The sequence below is a fragment of the Lissotriton helveticus genome, chromosome 1_1 (assembly GCF_964261635.1).
Source record: "Lissotriton helveticus chromosome 1_1, aLisHel1.1, whole genome shotgun sequence".
NCBI lineage: Eukaryota > Metazoa > Chordata > Amphibia > Caudata > Salamandridae > Lissotriton > Lissotriton helveticus.
Window position 1 is genome coordinate 1127328348 of NC_136057.1, and position 19724 is coordinate 1127348071.

General features: G+C 42.3%; 1 protein-coding gene across 1 annotated transcript in view; it reads left to right on the top strand.

Moving 5' to 3' along the window:
• The window catches only part of OTOGL (otogelin like), a 1067300-nt gene that overhangs the window by 273904 nt on the left and 773672 nt on the right, over positions 1 to 19724 (top strand). Inside the window, exon 20 of the mRNA XM_078649280.1 lies at positions 13635 to 13687. Within this exon, the coding sequence (XP_078505406.1) occupies positions 13635 to 13687 (53 nt within the window). The remainder of the gene's footprint in view (positions 1 to 13634; positions 13688 to 19724) is intronic.

Consider the following 19724-nt stretch of genomic DNA (forward strand, 5'->3'; position numbering starts at 1 on the left):
AGGTCTGGCCCCTCTTACTGGAAAGAACTGTCTTCCTACATCCTTACATGTACAGATCACATCAAAGTCAGAAAGATACTCAAGACTGTGGTGTTCTAACTCTACGTTTCTCCTGCCTGCGATCTGCTTAGTGCCAAGATATCCATCCCAGGGTGATTCATGCATGATATCAAATTAAATTAACGTAACATAACAACATCTGTTGGCACTTTTATGTTTTATTTAGAATACATACTCTTAAATAAGAGGTAGCCTTTAGAAACAAAACTATAATCTTCCTTGTGGGTAGGAAATACTTTGGAAGGAATGGGACTGGAGGGCCTGCCATCCTAATGAGATTTCTACTAATGCTGGGCCACCGAGGAGCTTTTTCAACAACAGAACTAGTGACTCCTCAGCGGTCCAGAAAAATACCTTCCACTGACATTGAAATAAGTGTGGAAGAGATGGGACAGCAGGAAGTTTGGGCACATGTCCCATTTCTGCCCATCTCTTAAGTCAGACCCTAAGTATTAACAACATTTGTACACATAATATGGTGGGATTTTATTGAGAGCTTTGAGTACTATCGAAGATAATAAGCCCAAATGTCTGTCAAAGCTTAGATCAGCAGACGTATTTGAGGTTTTATGAAAAACAAAATGTGAGAATGTTTTCCAATTCCTTTCTTTCCTGTAACGAAAACTACATTTTGCCAGAAAATATCTGAAATAATGAGGCTATGTAATAACATTTTGTTAAATAGGATTTAAAACATACATTTCCTCAACTTTTTAAACATTTAAATACCATTCCATGAGAACTGGTGGACTGGACTGTGTTCGCTGCCTTAGCAAATGACGTACACCACTGAAATCGATCTCTGCACTATGTGCAGGAGTAACAGAGGGTTTTTGATGGATGGCAGGATTTACAAGGTATCCAAGGAGCTAAAACAATGTAGCTTGACTAAGGTATAAACTCAAGCTTTATGGAGATGCAGCGGCCTATTTACGAACTTAATACAATAATAGAGCGTAACCCTTTACACCAAAGGGAACTGGGCAAACGACAGCCGTAAATGAGAATTGTGAAAAAAGTATTCAATTTCTGGTTTTGGATTGAATACTTTTTTATAGATATTGTTTATATTGTGGCATTCTGATTTTAATTATAATCATGCAATTTGACATCTGAATGTATGAAAGATCTCAAGAGAATTGTAATTTGGAAAACTTATGTATTTGACAAGATTCATTACACAACGAATCCACGTTTTTAAATAAATGTATTGTGATATATTCTTTTAATAAATTGCAGTTATAAGATAATTCACATTGTCTAAGCTAATCACTGTTTTTTATATTTGCTTGCAAAAAATTGTGTTGACTTTTTGTGGTTCTACTCTCTATACTTTTTAGGTCTCGAGTGGCGTCTGCGCACATGCGCAGTCGAGCTCGCGAGATTTTATGTTTTAAGGAGAACTTCACTAGCGAGGGTTAAGCCCCGCCTCTCTTCTCCATTGGCTGGCCTCCTAAACGGTGGCCAGCCATTGGAGAATAGGTCCTAGTGACGTTCTTCTTTCTCTTTAAGCCCCGTCTTTTTCAGATTGACTTCCCCGACTTACTGCTGGCGTAAAAGCTTTCTTATCTTCTTTATGGGTCCAGATGGCCCCATAAAGAAGATAAGGAACCTTTTACCCCAGCAGGAAGTCGGGGCGCCCAGTTTCGAAAGGGACGGGGCTAAGAGAGAGGAACTTCTTTCATGTTAGTATAATCATTGTGCATTATACCAGCATGAAAGAAGACAGCCTGCAGCTTTCGGCGGTTCTGCTGGCGGGAGAGGAGCGACGGCTCGGCGAGGCCGGCCCTGAGGTGATCGTGGACTCTGCGCTGCCGCTGCGGCCCTCTGCTGTGGAAGAGAGGCGTGCTGGCCCTGCATTGTGTGTAGTGGAGCTGCCGTGGCACCTCTACAGTGCAGCTCAGAATCCTGGCTGGTTCCGGTGCACGTTGGCTTGAAGCGCCAAGGCAGGGTCAGAGCGGCGAATTCGCACTTCAAGTGGGACTGAAGCAGTGTAGCCACCTGCTGTCACTGCCTGTGTTCACTCCATGACTTTTAACACTGCTGTTATCCCCACAGTGGTGTCTCCGGCACAGGTGTGGCGTCCTGCATGCGGCCTGCAGGGAGGAACACTAGGAGCCAGCCGTGCTGCATTAAAGGTACATGCAGATCGGAGACCTCAGTCTGGTCTACTCCCTGGGTGCAGGCTGCTCCAGGTCCGTGCCCAAGCTGCACCCAGTCTGGAAGTGGCAACTGCCCCAGAGCGGCAAGAGCAGTCGGGGTCCGCGGGGCCGGACATCACCTGCTGAGAGGGAGGAGCCTGCGAGTGGGGAGCCCCTAACACCTGGACCCGGAGAGGCGCAGCGGGCCCCGAGGACCTTCACCCGCGGCGGGATCCACCAGACTGACTGACGCACCTGGATGGAGCCTCCATGGGCTGGCAGCACCGGCCCCCGCCCGAGGCTTTGGGCTCCTCCTCTGCCTCCTGCTACAGGTATGGCCGGGCATGGCTGGAACTCGTACTCTGGGGTGCACCCCACGTCCAGGGGTTGGCTCACTCTCAAGCCCTGCATGGTCCTAATACTCCCCAACCCCTGCTCTCTTCCTTCGTGTGTCGCTCTCCTCCCTACCGCTCATCATCCTCACCCTGGGTGAGGCTCAGCCCCTCCCCTACCTATAGGAGTGAGCAATCCCAGGAGTCTGGAGCAACTGCGGGAACGAGGCGTGGGAGAGTATCCTCAGCATCCAGGGAGAGGTAGTGAATTTATCCATGTGCACAGCCCCCGGATACAAGCAGTTGCATATAGCCTTCTGCGCCCGGTAGGGGCACCTGCATCCCCAGCCAGCGCAGCCAAGGCGTCCGAAGCAGCAGTGGCTATGAACCGCAGCTTCAGCAGGTCGCAGAACCAGCGCTTCCTGGAGAGTAACAGCACCGTGGAGGTGAAGAGTAAGGTGAGTGGGTTCAGCTCTCAATTGCACTGAGGTACGGGTACTCTCTTTCCGTGCAGCTCCTGCAGTGTGGAGACTGGAGGCTGCGGTGTAAATTATACCCAGGAATCCCTGGAATGTCAGGTGCCGGGCATCTAGTACCAGCTCTCTTTCCCCACTTTGAATCTAACCGCTTCCATACGCGCCTCTGTGACATGAGACAGCAGAGCTGGAGAGTAAGATCTCAACATTCTGTATGTTTCTACATTGTTATTTGCAAAGTATCAGTTTGCTTGATAAAGTTAATTGAATAGTGGGGTCTGTCCATATTTGTTACTTGCTGGTGTTCCCAGAGTACACGGTTTCTCAATTTCATTTTGCACAACAAAGGCTGTTGCCCAAACATGGAACAGAAGATTGATTGGTGGATATACTTGCCTTTTGTCCTCAACCCATTTCTTTGTTGGTAGCTCCGGCCGCTTTACTAAGTCACTTTTTTTGGGTAGACTAAGTCTACAGTATTTACATTTAACTTGTGTTGCTGTAGGATGAGCGTGTGGGTGGCGGTGGTGTTACCAGTCTCAGTTCGCAAGTCACTGCTGTCTGTGCATCCTCTTCACTGTGAAACGTTTGCATCGCTGTACTTGCATGTACGGGAATCTGCTGTTTGGTTCAGGTTTAAGTCATATGTACCTCACACAAAATTACCAAAAACACAATCCATTTAAGATGGAATCGATCCTGTATTCTAACTTTTTTCACCAGGCAGTCGTCTCTCACGTCCCACATCAGTGTTAGTTTGCTCACACTGTATTCGTATGACTCTAGCTATTACTTTCTCAAACAAATTTAATGCAATACTAGTGCATTGCCCGCCTTGTGTAACATGCTGGTGCGTTGCAGGAAGGTGTCATATGTTCTCCGTTCAGAGAAGGCACGTTTAATGTTTACTTTAGGGACATCTGGTAGATGCACTTGTGTGTGTGTGATGCTGTGCGTGAGTAGGCTATGCACAAGGTATTGGATGGCATGGATAATTGTGGCATTGTCCCTTGTTTGGTGTGTGTATGTGAGGGTGCGCACATGGTACCTGACTGTGTGAGTAGGACGTGCAAAGGGTTATGAGGGTTGCATCTGTTGTGTGCTATGTGAGAGGGTGTGCACATGGCACTAGACGGTGTGAGGAAGCGTGCAAAGTGTTGTTTGGGTTGTATCACTTATTTGGTGTATGAGAGGATGTTCACACAGCACTGGTTGGAGTGAGTAGGGCATGCAGCTGGTTCTGGAGGCTCTATCCCCAGTACTTAATTTGAGCCAGTGGTTTCCAGTGCTTGACAGGGGTACTTAATTTATCAACACTGGCACGTCTGACAGTCTGCAACATGGCGGCGCTCATTGTCTAATTTAGAGATGAGCACACGTTGTTTCTTATTTCAATAGAGCAGACCTTAGAAATAACTAATACCTGCCACCCAAGCCATTCTTACAGTTGTGGAGACCCGGAATAATCCTAATTGTCTCACTTGTAAGAGCGTGGTAGTTAGTAGTTGTGTTGGTACTGTCACTGAAAGCGCAGGCAAAGGCAACAGGGGGTGCAAGCTGCAGTGGCCTCCTGATGAAGACTGTGGCACTTATTTATTTTATAAATTTAGCACCGTCTATACCTCATCAGGCGCGTGAGAGGGTGTGCACAGGGTGACCTATGGTGAGTTTTTGGGGCTTTGCCCCTCGTCTGGTGTGTGCATGCGCAGGTCACTAGATGGTGTGAGTAGGCCAATGAAAGGGTCCTGAGGGCTGAACCCCAGGTCTAGTGTGCGCGCAAAGTGCACTAGATATTGTGAACTGGGCGAGCATGGGGTTCTGAAGGCTGTATCCCTTGTTGGGAATGTAAGAGGATGTGCACATGGCACTGGAAGGTGTGAGGGGCTGTACACAAGCTTCTGGGGGCTGTACTCCTCCTCTGGTGATGGGGGGGTATGCACATGGCTTTAGATGGTGTGAGGAGGCTTTGCAGAGAGTTCTGGATGGTGTGTTGCTCACCTGTTGATTTGATTTGGGTGTTAAGCTGGTACTGGGTGTTGTGAAGGCATGCATTGCAGACACATCTGGAGGATGTACGTAGAGCGTATCCATTGTGTAGGCTGCAAGAGTAAGATATTGGCATTGTAAATGACAATGCCATTTATTTATCTGTTTTCAAAACCAATACATAAATAAAAATGTTGTCATTAACAATGCCAATAGCTCTAACTTTTTCAAAGACGAGACCGTTGCATTGTAAATGCTTGTTTGATATACCGTAAGAAAGGGTACGTTGATCCTTATGTAGATGATTTTCGAGAGTGGTTTGGATTGGAGTGGGTGTACGTAAGATAACATAAGATAGGAAAGAGCACACAGATGGAACAATTCTCATTTACGGCTATTTACGAACTTGTCACGCAGTGCAGCGCAGCGCAGCCCAGCGCAAAAAGTCACCTTGCGGTACTGCACTGCATGACAGGGAAAGGACTGGAGTGCACCGTATGTAAGGCAATGTGGTGCATTCCTGTCTGGCACTCTTTTGGCAGCCTATTGCCAATGCAGGTACCCTAGCACCATGGTACAACGGTACCTTTGTTGCATGCAGGATTGTTTTTGTGCAAGAAGGCTCGCCATTCTGCATAAAATCAATCCTGAGAGGCACTCTCTTGTATGACACTTCAATTGTTGTTCATTTTTCTTGCCCACAATCCTTTTTCTAAAATGCCATGAAATCTAGTCTTGTGCTTGAAGCCAGTCCAGCTTTTGAGTGATCATTATAGCATTGTGCCTCTTCTTGTCACTTCAGTATTTGAGCACTTTGGTTACTTAAAGTTTTGATAACATATTACATATTTGTATCCAAAGTGTTCTCCAACTCCTTTTAATGCGAACATTGATAAATTGTGTGGTATGCAATTTTAGGTGCTTATGTAACCCAAAGTTCATGATAAATTGGTAGTTTTTAAATACTAATAATGTTATTGGTGGGACAAGCGAGAAAAAAGTGACAGGGTTGATGTGATCTTTGATTTAGCTCCCACACTGTTTAAATATGGGAAGCATAAGAATAAACCCTTTGACTCTTAATGGCTCACCTTAAGTTTCTTGAACTGAGATGCAAGGCATGTGGCATGATGCCTAAATGTAATCAAACAACAATATAGCTAGAAAAATAATGAACTTATATGCATACTAGAAAAGATTGAAAACCAGTAAAAGGAGATATTACAGTGAAAAAACTATGCCTATAAAGAACAATGAGAATCCACTGATGAGAGATGTCATTAATTCTACTAGTTGTATTAGCTCACAACAATGAAAATTATCCAATTAAAAGATATATTTATTACTAGACTAGTTATTAAAAATAAGACATTAAAAGAACGGAGTTAAGGATGCCAACACCACTATGGGATAAGGTTAGTTATAAGAGGTAAGGTTAGGTTTACAGTTTTGGATAATAGTGAGGATTGGAGTAAGGTTAAATTTCGATTAGGAATTCTGTTTTGGTAGAATGCACGTAACATAAAGTTGATAAAACACATTAGGGTGTCTGTTGTAATGATTTTGTTTGAAAAGTTCTAATGTTTAATAAACATTTTTAATGTTCTATGTAATTATATCTCTGTAAACAGATTTATGGTTAAAATAATGTAATAACATAGTCCACTTCAAAGGAAATTGATAAAACCCTCAAAACATCACAAATTGCCTTCATGGAAATTGTAAGACTGTCTGGAAACTGAATGGTTAGCCTAAAGTTGGAAATTTGGTTGGTCACCCCCAGATGTTGAAGCATTTCTGGAGTAAAATCTGTCCTGTGGTTCAAACAAAAAGGGTGTATTTGATAGGGCATTGTCAAGCTTCTATTCCTGTGATTCAAATACTTTGTAAACTGGTCATGGCCAAGAAGAAAAACCCCACATGGGAAAGGGCACCTTTTAATAGCTGACACTCTTATGTAAAGTTGGCAGATGCTTTCCGAATGTTCCTAATGTCCTAACCAAGTACCAGGCTGGTTTTAGAGAAAAAATTAGCACAATCGACCAGGTGTTTAGATTTTTATGTATCATCTGGGAGTATATTAAAATAAAAAGGGCACACCTGTATATCGCCTTTGTTGACCTCAGGGCAGCCTTTGACCTGGTTCCTAGAAATTCCCTGTGGATAAGACTGAGGGACCAGGGTGTTCCTGGGGAAATTGTGCAACAGATTGTTACGTTGCATGAGGCAAACTACGCGAGGGTGAGATGGGGCCCAAATGGAGAACTGAGAGACTGCATCAACATAAACAGAGGTGTTAGACAAGGATGTGTGCTGGCACCGACATTGTTCTCACTATATGTTAATGATATACCTGATACCCTCTTGGGTTGCGATCATGATTCTCCCAAGTTGGGCGGTGACCATGTTCCTGCCCTTTTATTCGCAGATGATACTATTCTAATATCACAGACACCCAAAAGATTACAAAATGTACTTAATACCTTTGGGTCTTACTGCGAAAACAAAGGATTGGAGATTAACTCGTCTAAAACTAAGTACATGGCGGTCAATCCTCATAGAACTTTAAAAAAAACACTGACTGTTAATGCAGAAAGGATCGAATATGTGCAAAATTTGAACTGTCTAGGCATTACTTTATACACCAAACTAGGGGGTCAATTAGGATGGCGGACGGATAAAGTCCGTCCGCCATCCTGTCTGAGGACAGGACTGTCCGCCACAGGGGCGGAGGTCCCGTCCGTGACATTAGGATGCACCCGCCACAGTGGCGGGTGCAGCCCACATTTTTAACATTGCGGCGGGCGGTGCTGAAAGCACCGCCAGCCACAGTGTTAAAAATGCATGTTGTGCGTTTCAAAGCACAACATGACAGGCACCGCGAGGTGCCTGCCATGTTGTATTTTGAAACGCAGGGGGTACCATGGGTAACCCCCATGTGCACCCCCCCCACATCCCCTTCACCCTGGGGGCCCCCATAGCAAGGACCGTATGCTTTTTCGTGACGGCATTGCCGCCACGGAAAGGCATAGCCCCCAGCACATCCTAATATGGCTGGCGGTGTCTGATAGACACCGCCACCATATTAGAGCTTTTCCGCCGCGGTCGCAAGGCGACCGTGGCTGAAAAGCGGCGGACGGTCTTCCCGTCCACCACGGTCCCCCCCGCCATTGTAATATGGCGGGGGGAAATAGGTGGCGGACGGGCAAGGATGGAGGACGGATCGCCACCGCCTGCATGGCGGTGGCGATCGGTCCGCCATCTAATTGACCCCTAGATTGGCAAACCCAAGTAGATAAAAGTAAAACCATCCTTACCCAGAATCTAGTCCCGATAGCAAGGCGAAACAAGAGTAGTTACTCTATAGCTGTGTACCCAGCATTGGAGTTGTACAAATATAAGGCCCAATCTGCTTCTCTTTACGGGGCTGAATTATGGTGTTACCCGGCTAAACAAATTTTTACGATACAAGAGAATATTTTCTTTAGGAAACTATAAGCCATTCCACGCGTACACCCCTACTTCCCCATATAATGGATCTGGACATCCATAATACTGATGACCACGCGGTTTTACGACCCTTTTTCTATTGGGTCCGCGTGTGGTCAACAGACAAACTAGTTGACTATAGAGAAGCCCTAAAAGAAATTATGAAAATAAAAAACAATATGAAGTTGGTATGGTTGACCCATATTGAGGTTTGGCTTAGCAAGCTGGGGCTGAGGCACTATTGGGAAGATCCTGAAGGTTCAACTCTGAGCTGTAAAAAAGTGTTAAAATTAAGATAATCAATCAATCAATCAAAGACATTTATAGAGCGCACTACCTACCCGTAGGGTCTCGAGGCGCTAGGGGGGGGGGGGGTGCCTCTACTGCTCGAACAGCCAGGACTTGAGCTTCTTCCTGAAGGAGAGGTGGTCTTGGGTCAGGCGCAGGTCGGCCGGGAGGGAGTTCCAGGTCTTGGCGGCCAGGTAGGAGAAGGACCTTCCTCCTGTAGTGGCTCTACGGATGCGTGGGACGGCGGCGAGGGCTTGGCTGGCAGATCGGAGGTGGCGTTTGGGAGCGTAGAAGTTGATGCGGTTGTTGAGGTAGCTCGGGCCTTGATCGTGGAGAGCTTTGTGTGCGTGGGTAAGGAGACGGAAGGTGATTCTCTTGTTGACCGGGAGCCAGTGCAGGTCTCTAAGGTGTCCGGAGATGTGGCTGTGTCGTGGGATGTCGAGGATGAGTCTGGCTGAGGCGTTCTGGATGCGCTGGAGTCTCTTCTGGATCTTGGCGGTGGTTCCGGCGTAGAGTGCGTTGCCGTAGTCCAGTCGGCTGGTGACGAGGGCCTGGGTGACGGTCTTCCTGGTCTCCGTGGGGAGCCACCAGAAGATCTTTCGAAGCATGCGCAGGGTGTTGAAGCACGACGAGGAGACGGCGTTGACTTGCCTGGTCATGGAGAGGGAGGAGTCCAGGATGAAGCCCAGGTTGCGTGCGTGGTTCGTCGGTTTGGGTGCGGTGCCCAGGGCGGGGGGCCACCAGGAGTCTTCCCAGGCGGAGGGCGAGGAGCCCAGGATGAGGACCTCCGTCTTATCTGAGTTCAGTTTCAGGCGGCTCGTCGTCATCCACTCGGCTACCTCTTTCATCCCTTCGTGCAGGTTGGCTCTGGCGGCGGCGGGGTCGTTGGTCAGGGAGAGGATCAGCTGGGTGTCGTCGGCGTAGGAAATTATGTTGTTGTATGGCGTTTGTTTTAAATTCAAAATTACACAACCCCGAACTAGGCACCTTAACTTTGAGGTATCTTGCTATGAAGACAGTGAGTAGATTTGAATCCTTTTTGGACGAAATCCTGCCAGGGCTTGCTAAATCCCTGTATTTGAAGTTTCGCTATGGCATATTACAAATTAAAGCAAACACTGCGAGATGGATATACAAAGAAGGGAATGCAGGGAAGGATAACCTGGCTAGTTGTGAACTTTGTAACACTGGAGCCATAGAGGATGAAGCAAATGTATTATTCTTTTGCTCTGCTTATACATACCCTAGAAGAAAATGTCTAAAACCTATTTGCCGTCTTCTGGGCTTTAGACGTATCAGTGAGGCGGAAAGAATCTTTAGAACTGGAACGACTCAATCTATTGTTTTTAGTGTAAGCAGATATCTCTTTTCTGTGGAGATAGCAAGGAGGAGAAGGGGTTTCAAGTTGTAGAGATCTCGGCTCGATTCTTAGCTGAGTCAATTCAAGCATCAGAGGTGGGCGGTGGATTTATGAGTTAGTGTCTGTACTGGCTATATTTTTATATTCCTCTTTTTCTTTTAAGAAGGAGCAATATCATTCACATAAAGTTTCTTCAAATGAATTGACAAACTGTAACGCTGTGATTATATAACTTTTAATGAATGGTCCCTGTTTTTAGATTCTAAAATGTATTTATTGTTTTAGCACTCGCAAATGCCTCTGATGGTCCTCAATTAGCATAACTGAACTGTGGAAAAGATGGGCGCGGAACAGGAAATTGGATTGTTTTTTATATTGTATGTATATCTTTTAAGGTTTTTTATAACCGAAATAAAGATTATTGACTTGACATGACTTGGTCGAGTGTTCCTTTTGGTTGGTTCTTCTCCTGCAGTGAGTTCTTTCAGTTGAAGGGATCTGATTCTTGATCCGAAAGGCCATTTTTCATATTGGTTTGTCAAGGAATTCATGATGCCAGATTCCACTTAGGCCCATGCACTGCACAATAACTGGAGATGGGTCCCCGCTATGTTTTAAAGTCCTCCCAGTGCTGAACCAGCCAACTGGCATTTTTTCATTGATCACCACTGTCTCCCTTCTCAGACCCCATAGTTTACAAGCACTTCCATGCACAGTTGGTATGCTTTGCAGCACATTGTATATTAGACAACAAAGCAAGCCTTCATTGTTCCTGTAAGTCTTTTCAGGAGACTGCCTTCAACAGTGCTGTGATGCGTTCTCCTGGCCAAAAATTCATTTTGGGATTAGAACTCTCCTTGTATTTCCTTGTGCAGGTGGAGCAGGTGTTTTTGAGCCACCTCTCCTCTTTATGGTTCAGCTGTAGCAACAAAGGGTTTTAAATACTGCACATGCATAAAAATGGATAGTATACTCCACTGCCTCTCAAACTGTGCTTTTTGGGTCCAACTTTGTTTCTTCTAATAGTCCCAGTACTTGGGAGAGGCTAGTGTTGTAGTGGAAGCACGAGCAGCTCCATGTGTGACACAAAAGCCACATGAGATATTTCGAACTGTGTGTTAAAATGTCCTTATTTACTGCCTCTTCAGCTCTTATTCCTGCACACATATGATTAGAAGAGACAATATTTGTACCAAAACAAATATAAAATGTCCTGCATGTGAACATTTGACACTTCCCATTGTCATTCTCATGGTCTTGACATTGTCAGGTGTTAGACCCGACAGCCTTAGGGTGGTCTTCCCAAAACATTTTGCCTGCCTCCATCCATTTTTTTGACCTCGTCTTTGCTTTCTATAGGAGTGTTCATTAGGTTGGTTCTTCTCTTGCAGTGAGTGTTGTCAGTTGGTGGGATCTGATTCTTAATCCGAAAGGCCCTTTTTCATATTGGTTTGTCAAGGAATTCATGATGCCTCCAGCTATTGTGCAGTGGAAGGGCCTAAGTGGATCTGGCATCATGAATCCCTTGACAAACCAATATGAAAAAGGGCCTTTGGGATCAAGAATCAGATCCCACCAACTGACAACAATCACTGCAAGAGAAGAACCAACCAAATGAACCCGAATGTAGGCAGCAAAAACGAGTGTAGACCTCGTTTTTGCTGCCTATAGGACTCCGTGCACTTTACCACTGCTAACCACTGCTAACAAGGACCTGCATCACTTGAGCTCATAGTGACTCCAAGGGCTTGCTGGGTTGCCTCCTCCAAGTCTCAGAGATAGCAAAGACTTGAACACCTGCATCTGCAATTACACTCTGCAAGCTGTGAGTCTGCCCTGCCAAGTGGTGCCACCCCAGTCGTAGACCATTGGAAGTGAGGCCTAAGGTGCTTTACATCCAGAACCCAGGCATCCTCATCAGAACCGGTGCATCTTTACCTTTTCATGAGTAAGAATCAGCACATCCTCATCGTCGTGGAGAGCAGATCTAGCACATCGCCCTTAGAACCAGCGCATCCTTGAGGTTTGGCATTGACTCATTGTCTACTGAGGGAGCAGAGACCGTACATCGCATCTGGAACAATCGCTCACACTCAGAACTGCTGCATTGTCACAGTTGCATAGAGAAAGTCAATGCGTCTTGTCCACTGCGTGGTTTGACACAAGGGATATTCCCGGCTGCACCTAACATCCTTGCCACCGCCGATGAATCCTGGATCAAGGTTCTTTGGTTCAGCAAGCCCAAGTGGGTCCCTGTGTCTGCCTCCTAGTCCATCGCGGTTGGCCTAAACTTTTGACTTTGGCCCGCTCTAGCATGACCAGATAACTCAATTAAGCGCTTATTGCTTAAAGTTGCTATTTTATCATTTATTCTTTTAAAAATCCATATCTCCACTTCTACACGTTGGATGTTTGTCGTTTTTGTCTTGTTTTATTTATGAAATCATAATCTATTTTGTAAACTGGTGTGGAGTCCTTTTGTGGTGTTTTCACTGTGTTGTTGTTTGAGGTGTTTCACAAATACTTTACACATTACCTCTTAAGTTAAGCCTGACTGCTCTGTGCCAAGCTACCAGAGGATGAGCACAGGATAATTTAGGTTGTGTTGTGACACATCCTGACTAGATTTGTGGTTCCTGCTTGAAGAGACTGCATACCTCTGCTCAACAGAAACCCGAGTTTCTAACAAAGGCTACATAGAATTGAATGGAGCACCATTTCGTAGAGCATATGGTACATTAGTCTTGTCAGCAGATCCCAGACGACATCAACAACAGTTTAAATCCTGAGTGTCCAAAAATAATTCTGGGGAAACATCCTGACAACACTAGATTTCATACACTGTCACTGGGAATAAAGTAGGGAAAAGGCTTGATTGCAATATGTTTATATCTAACTTCATCGAGTCTGAACCCAGTAACTGAGGAGATTTGTTTAGAAATTTGAATAAAATGGAAGAAATAAGAAAGAGGGAAGAAATTAAATGAAAAGGCACACTATTTGAGGTTTTGCTAATCAAATACAATTCATGCAGAAATAATTTCTATCACAGTTTCTTATTACTTAAGTGGAAATACCATTTGCTAAGACAACCTATCTTTCTATTGTGACTTTCTGATACTTGCAGTAACAAGTTAATTTTCATGATATTTTTGTAAGGAGTTGGCAACATTTTAATTGATGTAAAATGTATCTCTTAGTCACCTCAGTATTGTTCAAATTTGATGAAAGGCATAGAGTACAAACATTGCATTGAAGTAAACTATGTTTCCGATTTCTTCCATCTCATAACAAAATATAATTTCAAGATGTTTCTTATGAGTCATACCTACATAATGTCCAGCATGATTGAGGAACTAAAGTGTTAGAGGTGGAAGGCAATTAATATGTTCTGTTCTTAATTACATGTTACTTTTATATTCTATTTTTACATGTTTATTTTATATGCAATGTACATTTTAATTTTATATGCTTGAACAAGGATCTTTTTCTTTTTTGCTAGCCAGTGTTTGAATGGAACAATGAAGTGTACTGAAACTGCTACTCCAATTTCAGGTAAATTTGGGAAAGAGGCATGTAATCTATTTTTCATAGAATAGTAAGAGGAAAACATAAGTAATGTTCTGTAAACAACACAACTATATCAATCACATGAATAACACAGTTAAAATATGGTAAAAGGAAATGGTAGCATTCTTTTTAACAACAACAGATAAACTGATGTACCAAACATTTGTTTATAAAGCATAGCATAGAAGTAATGATACACCTTAAACTAGAGAATCTTTCCAGGCAAGGAAAACCTCTAAATGGAAAATTCATTTTTTAAAAAGTGAGTTATTAAATGGGGTGGATGGTAGTCTACCACAAGTAATAAGGCCACTGGCATGTTAGGATCAACACTAGGATTCAGTAAGTTAAACCTGAGCTCAAATTCTGGTAGCTGTTGCCCAGAGCATATAAGCTTAGCTTAGGCAGTGCCTCTCCCCAAACCTTTAGCTTTAGGCAGGGAAAAGATAACGTTCTAAAAATTACTTTGTCCTAAATATTTATTCAAAATCAAATTTACCATTCAATTGGATTTTGTTTTTAAACAGTAGTTTTACCATTGCTCTAGCTTGACCAACACCCTGGATAACAAAAATAATTGACTAGACTGCACTGCAATTTTCCTCAAGCGACAGTGAAAGCCTTCTGCAGTGAAAATAACTTTTGAGGGGCTTGATAATGTGGGAACAAGGCAATATAAAATTTCTACACATCCTACTTTTAAAGACTAGACACTCTACTTTATGGGCTTCAAGACCTACATAGGGGTAGTTTATTAATATTTAAAAGGGAGAATTCTCTCTGTCAAAAATGGCTATTTTAATTGGTGTCACTGCTGGATTTGCTAGATATAAGGTTTGTGTGGAGCACTCCGTTGTACTCTTGTTTATTTAGTTCATCCACTGGTGCAGTGATTAATAAGGATGGTCACTCCTTGGTACAGTACTTGGTAAAGGTGGGTCTGTTGACGCCACTAATCACGCACTGTTCACTAGATGCTTCCGCACTTAACTCTGATTTGTTAACTTATTCACAGTACTCCATATTTTTAAACTTCTTAAATTTTGTTTTATTCCATGTTCAATCAGTTATCAAGTATTGAAATCATATCCTTCATCAAAAAAATATTTCAAGATGCAAACGAAATTTACATAGAATCAATTCTGGCTTGATACAAATGTTTAACATTTCTCTTGATCACAAAGACTCTATGAAGCCCAATGCATTTCGGCACCTGATAAGTGCCTTCATCAGGGGAAAACCTAAAAAAAAATCAACAAATAAAATGATATAAATATCCAAACCTCTTAAACCACATGGGAGCTGATGTGTGTACTATTATTCATATTTTCATACCTGAGTGTGTTGGCATATATATCAGTGATAATCTCTTATGCGCCTCGAATGCAGTTGATTGTCTGTGAACACAAATATGAAAAAACTACATCACAACTGTCTGATAACATAATGAATCACATGTTCTCTATACCCTCGGAAAAAATGTTATCTCAGCCTACCTTATTCTGATTCAAACGAAAAGGCGCTGTAAATGCAAGATATGTGTTTGTTAAAAAAAACGTCTCCACGTTAATGTGTTTAAATCGTAACACATCCTTAGAAGAAAGTCATACCTTGTTTGCATGTTATCTCGCTGTCCTGTAACGATACCAAAATAAATATATACCACCATGCTGCAGTCTGCCAGCTTTAGTCAAATAGTCACTATCCTGGTGCGAGTAGCGCATACCTTATATTTTCATTGGTCTTTCAGTAAGTAATCCCCGTTTCGCTCCAGACGACGCCGGTTTTAGCTACACTTGCGATAGCAAACAAACTATAAACACTTGTGTTGGTGTATAACAAAAAATGAACAACGGACTAAGTCCCTCGAGTGCACTGGCTGTGCGGGCGCCATGTTTAAACGGTAAAAAATGTGGATACTGACTTATTATTATTAGTACATACTCTAAGTCATGTATATTGTTTAAATAATGATCGGTTACATGATACGATGATGGTCACGCTCGGTAAAATGTACACGCTGCACTTACGTTAGCAAACATCCTATAAACACCCGTGTTGGTGTTTCACAAAGATAAACAACGGACTGAGCACCTCGAGTGCACTGCTGTGCGGGCACCATGTTTAAACGGTGAAAAATATGGAAACGGACTTATTGTTGTTGGTACATACTGTAAGTCATGTATATAATTTAATCATGATCAATTTCATGATTCAATAATAGACACGCACGATAAAGTGTGAACGCTGCCTAATGATAGTTGATACTATATACTATAAGTCATGTGTATTACTATAATATTGGTCAGTTACATGATCCAATGATAGTCACACACAATTATCTGAGACTAACTCACTCCAAGTTGGAGTGATGCAGTTAATGACTCGATGCACTATTAGATGTTTCAACAATGTACATCACCATCATTGTTGAATGACAGAAGTTGTGTTTTGTGACTGAATTCTATAACTGCCAGACGTTCCTGAAATCCATACTAATCTACACAAAATGTTCTTGAAAAAATGTGTCCGAGCTATGTGATTATGACCCAATTAATATGTCAAATGGTGTTGTGACCTGCTGATGTGAATCGTAAACATATAAGAAACATAGTGTCATTATTAAATAACCACATACAGTATCCAGTTGATATTAGATTCATCGTGTTGCTAACTGAATTAACATACTTAAGTGATAGTAAATGCCAAGTCTCTACAAAAAACACGATAAATCATATTTATCATTTAATCCTGTTGGAGACATCGTATTGAGGTACTTAATCCAAAAGATTACCCGTTTTAACAGTCTCTGGTGATTGTCAATGCCTGATTTGATCGGTACTTGTTCAATAACAAAGAAACGTAGTTGGGAAATAGTATTTTTTTGCTTCTCTCCAATGGTAGACCAGTGGGGAGGTTACTTTCACTCATAGGCCTTTAGTAATTTTTTTCTTTTGTCACAAAAGCGAATGGCACAATAACTGCTGCAGTTCACATATGACAGTTAAAGTTTCATGCCACAGGTGTATTTCCACACCATATACCGTGGCCTAATAGAAAAGCCAATTTTTCTATGCATTAGGGGTCAGAGCACCCACTCTGGGGACTGGATAGTGGCGGCCCAGTGCACAGCAGTAAAAAAAACCAAGAAATATTTATCAGTCCAAAAAAACTGGGGGTGACCACACAAAAAGCGACTCGTTCTCACAAACTTCTTACAGTCTCTCGTTTCAGTTGGTTGGGGGCATTGGAAGCATGACATTATTAGAGCGGATTTCATGCATTGGCCAGTATATAAATGTTTCACACAAGATCGAACACCATTTGTTGATTGAATGAATGAAAGAATGAACCAACACATGAACAAACATGTGATGAAATGAACATATTTATTTAGTGTAGCCATCAAACTATCTTCCCTTCAGGCATTTCCTGGTATGGTACTTGAAGGTACAGTGTATTCAGTTACAAATGTGTTTTCAGTTACTTCTAGAGGTGAGGTGGTAGCTTTCGTATGCATAGTTTAAGGTAGTGTGTTCAATATTCAATAGACTATCAAATGTTTATACATCCATTTGAGCTGCAGCATGTTTGGTGGAAGTGGAGATTATGTTTGTTCAGTTTATGAAATATCACTATGTGTAGTGCTTAATGTTGGGTCTATTTATTGTGGGATCTATCAACTTATTCAGTTGTTGTTGAGGTCATGGAGGGGATTCAGACATCAGTGGGGAGTCAACATTGTAATATCAGGGTCGGAACAGTGGATTGCTAAGGCTTCTTGTAGTCCAACATTGTTTTATGTTTATAGCTTGGATAGAGTTTTGACATGCAATGTCTAGGTATAATTAAATTTGTTAGTAGAGCATGGAATTGTTGTTTGTCCTCACTACCAGTAAGCAGTTGTCAAGGTGGTGAAAGGAAGGACCAACACAGATTTAGGGGAAGTAGTGGTGATGTGTGCTGGTCACATATCCAAAGGTAAAGCTATTTTTGATTCAAGGTTAGTCCTACTTATTTAACCTTTTCCCTTGGGGAGATTGTCTCCTTTATCAGGGACTGAAATTGAAGCAATGTGTTATCAGAGGTCCTGTTGTTTTTCTTCTCCTGATTTTCAAAACATTTCTTGCCATCGATGAATAATGCATTTATGCAAGTTTTGTCTGCTTCTAAGGGGTAGTAACCATGGAAGATTCCTTGAAAGCGCTGAGAAAATCTGATATATGTTGGAGATATAGGATAAATATGTTGCATTTATGTACAAATTATCCCATAAGAATATAAGAAGATAGGAAATGTGATCATTATAAGATATTCCCATAATTCAGTCTGGCAAAGAAAGGCCCGATTTATAGAGGTTGATGGAAAGGGTACTCCATCACAAATGTCTTACAGTACACTATTATGTTATAATATTCTCTACTTGGTATAGTGCAGCAAGTCATACCCGGCGGTATATCTTGGCCCTGAGCCAGCACAGAAACACCAAAACAGCTATAACAGCCAAGTCTCCAGAACTTGACAAAGTCTGAGCAACAGCGCAGACAGAACAGAAGTTGGTTCCAGACCGAAGGGGCAAGAAAGGGGAAAGTTCTACTGCCCAGTCTGGTGGAGCAGATTCGGGGAACACACGAAAATGAAACACCTTTTCTAACTATTTGAATAATTGATGTTTTAAAATGTCTTGGTGTTGTTTTCAGGAGATTGTTTCAGAAAAACAAAAAATATACAAGGCTTGGTGGACAGCCATGAAAAACACAATAGTGGCCATCTACCAAATGTTTGGTGCATTGAAAGTAACTGCCATGATGCCGGTTCCTTTTAATGTACACAGATTAGCGTTGGGTGATGTCCTTCACCATCCCGAAAGAAGGTACTCTCTGTCAAACCCTAAATCAAGTCCTTAGAACTGAATTTACTGTAGTCGCAAAATCACATATTTAATGTCCAGAGGGAATGACTTCACCAATACCAACAGTACAAGAATAGGTTTTATGTTACTGTTTTTATTGTTTATATTAATTTTCTAAAACAGCTGATAGTAGGTTGGATTTTAACTTTTGTTACAGATGCAACCCAAAGACATAGAATCTTAGTAAGAGTTTGGTGGATGTCGGGCATCCACCAATATTAGTAAATTCCCATCTGCCATGTTAAGCGTACATTGATATCAGTGGCATATCTAAATATTATTGATAGGACAACACAACATTTTGGCTGATGCCCCTTTGCACGAAATTCTAAATAAAGCCTATAAACATTACCTAAACATCAAATTCAATAAAGTTAATCATGAAAATTCCAAAATCATAAAAAAGAAAGAAACAGGGACTTGTGATCAGAGATGAGCTATATTTTCAAGTTGTCCACGATCTCATGCCACTCCTGCATTATCTAGTCATTTCTATAAGGCAAGCAGAAGATATGATACAGAAACTCATTACTTCACAATTGCTGCAAAATGAATTGCTAACCGTGTAAGAGTTTGCATCTTCTAAGATAGCATGAGTAGTGGTATAGCTTAAGATTAAAATGTATGGTACCTGCATTCTAGGTAACCTGTGGCATAAATGAAACACCTTTTCTAACTATTTGGATAATTGATGTTTTAAAATGTCTTGGTAGAAAATATTATGTGAGTATCTTATTAAACGTGTGGTAGAATTAAGACATTTACAGCAAGACACATTTGCTAAAACAATATTATGAATTATTATCACAGACACAGCTACTGCATCATTCAGACACAGTTACTGCATCATTAATCATAGTTAGGAACACATTAAAAACACGCTAAAATACAATTGACCCGCTTTTTTTAGTTTCAAAGCACTCCCTTAGTGGCAATGCAACCATGATGTTCTGCCAAAAACAAGCATAATCTTTCACACAAGTTCCCCGAGCACTGGTAGCCTAGCTTTAGACTTGTTGAGGAGAGTGGGGTGGTATAAAGCGATGTACCTATAGACTTATAAAATCTGCTTCTGCAGCTCATCTATCCATAAATACTATCTGGAATATT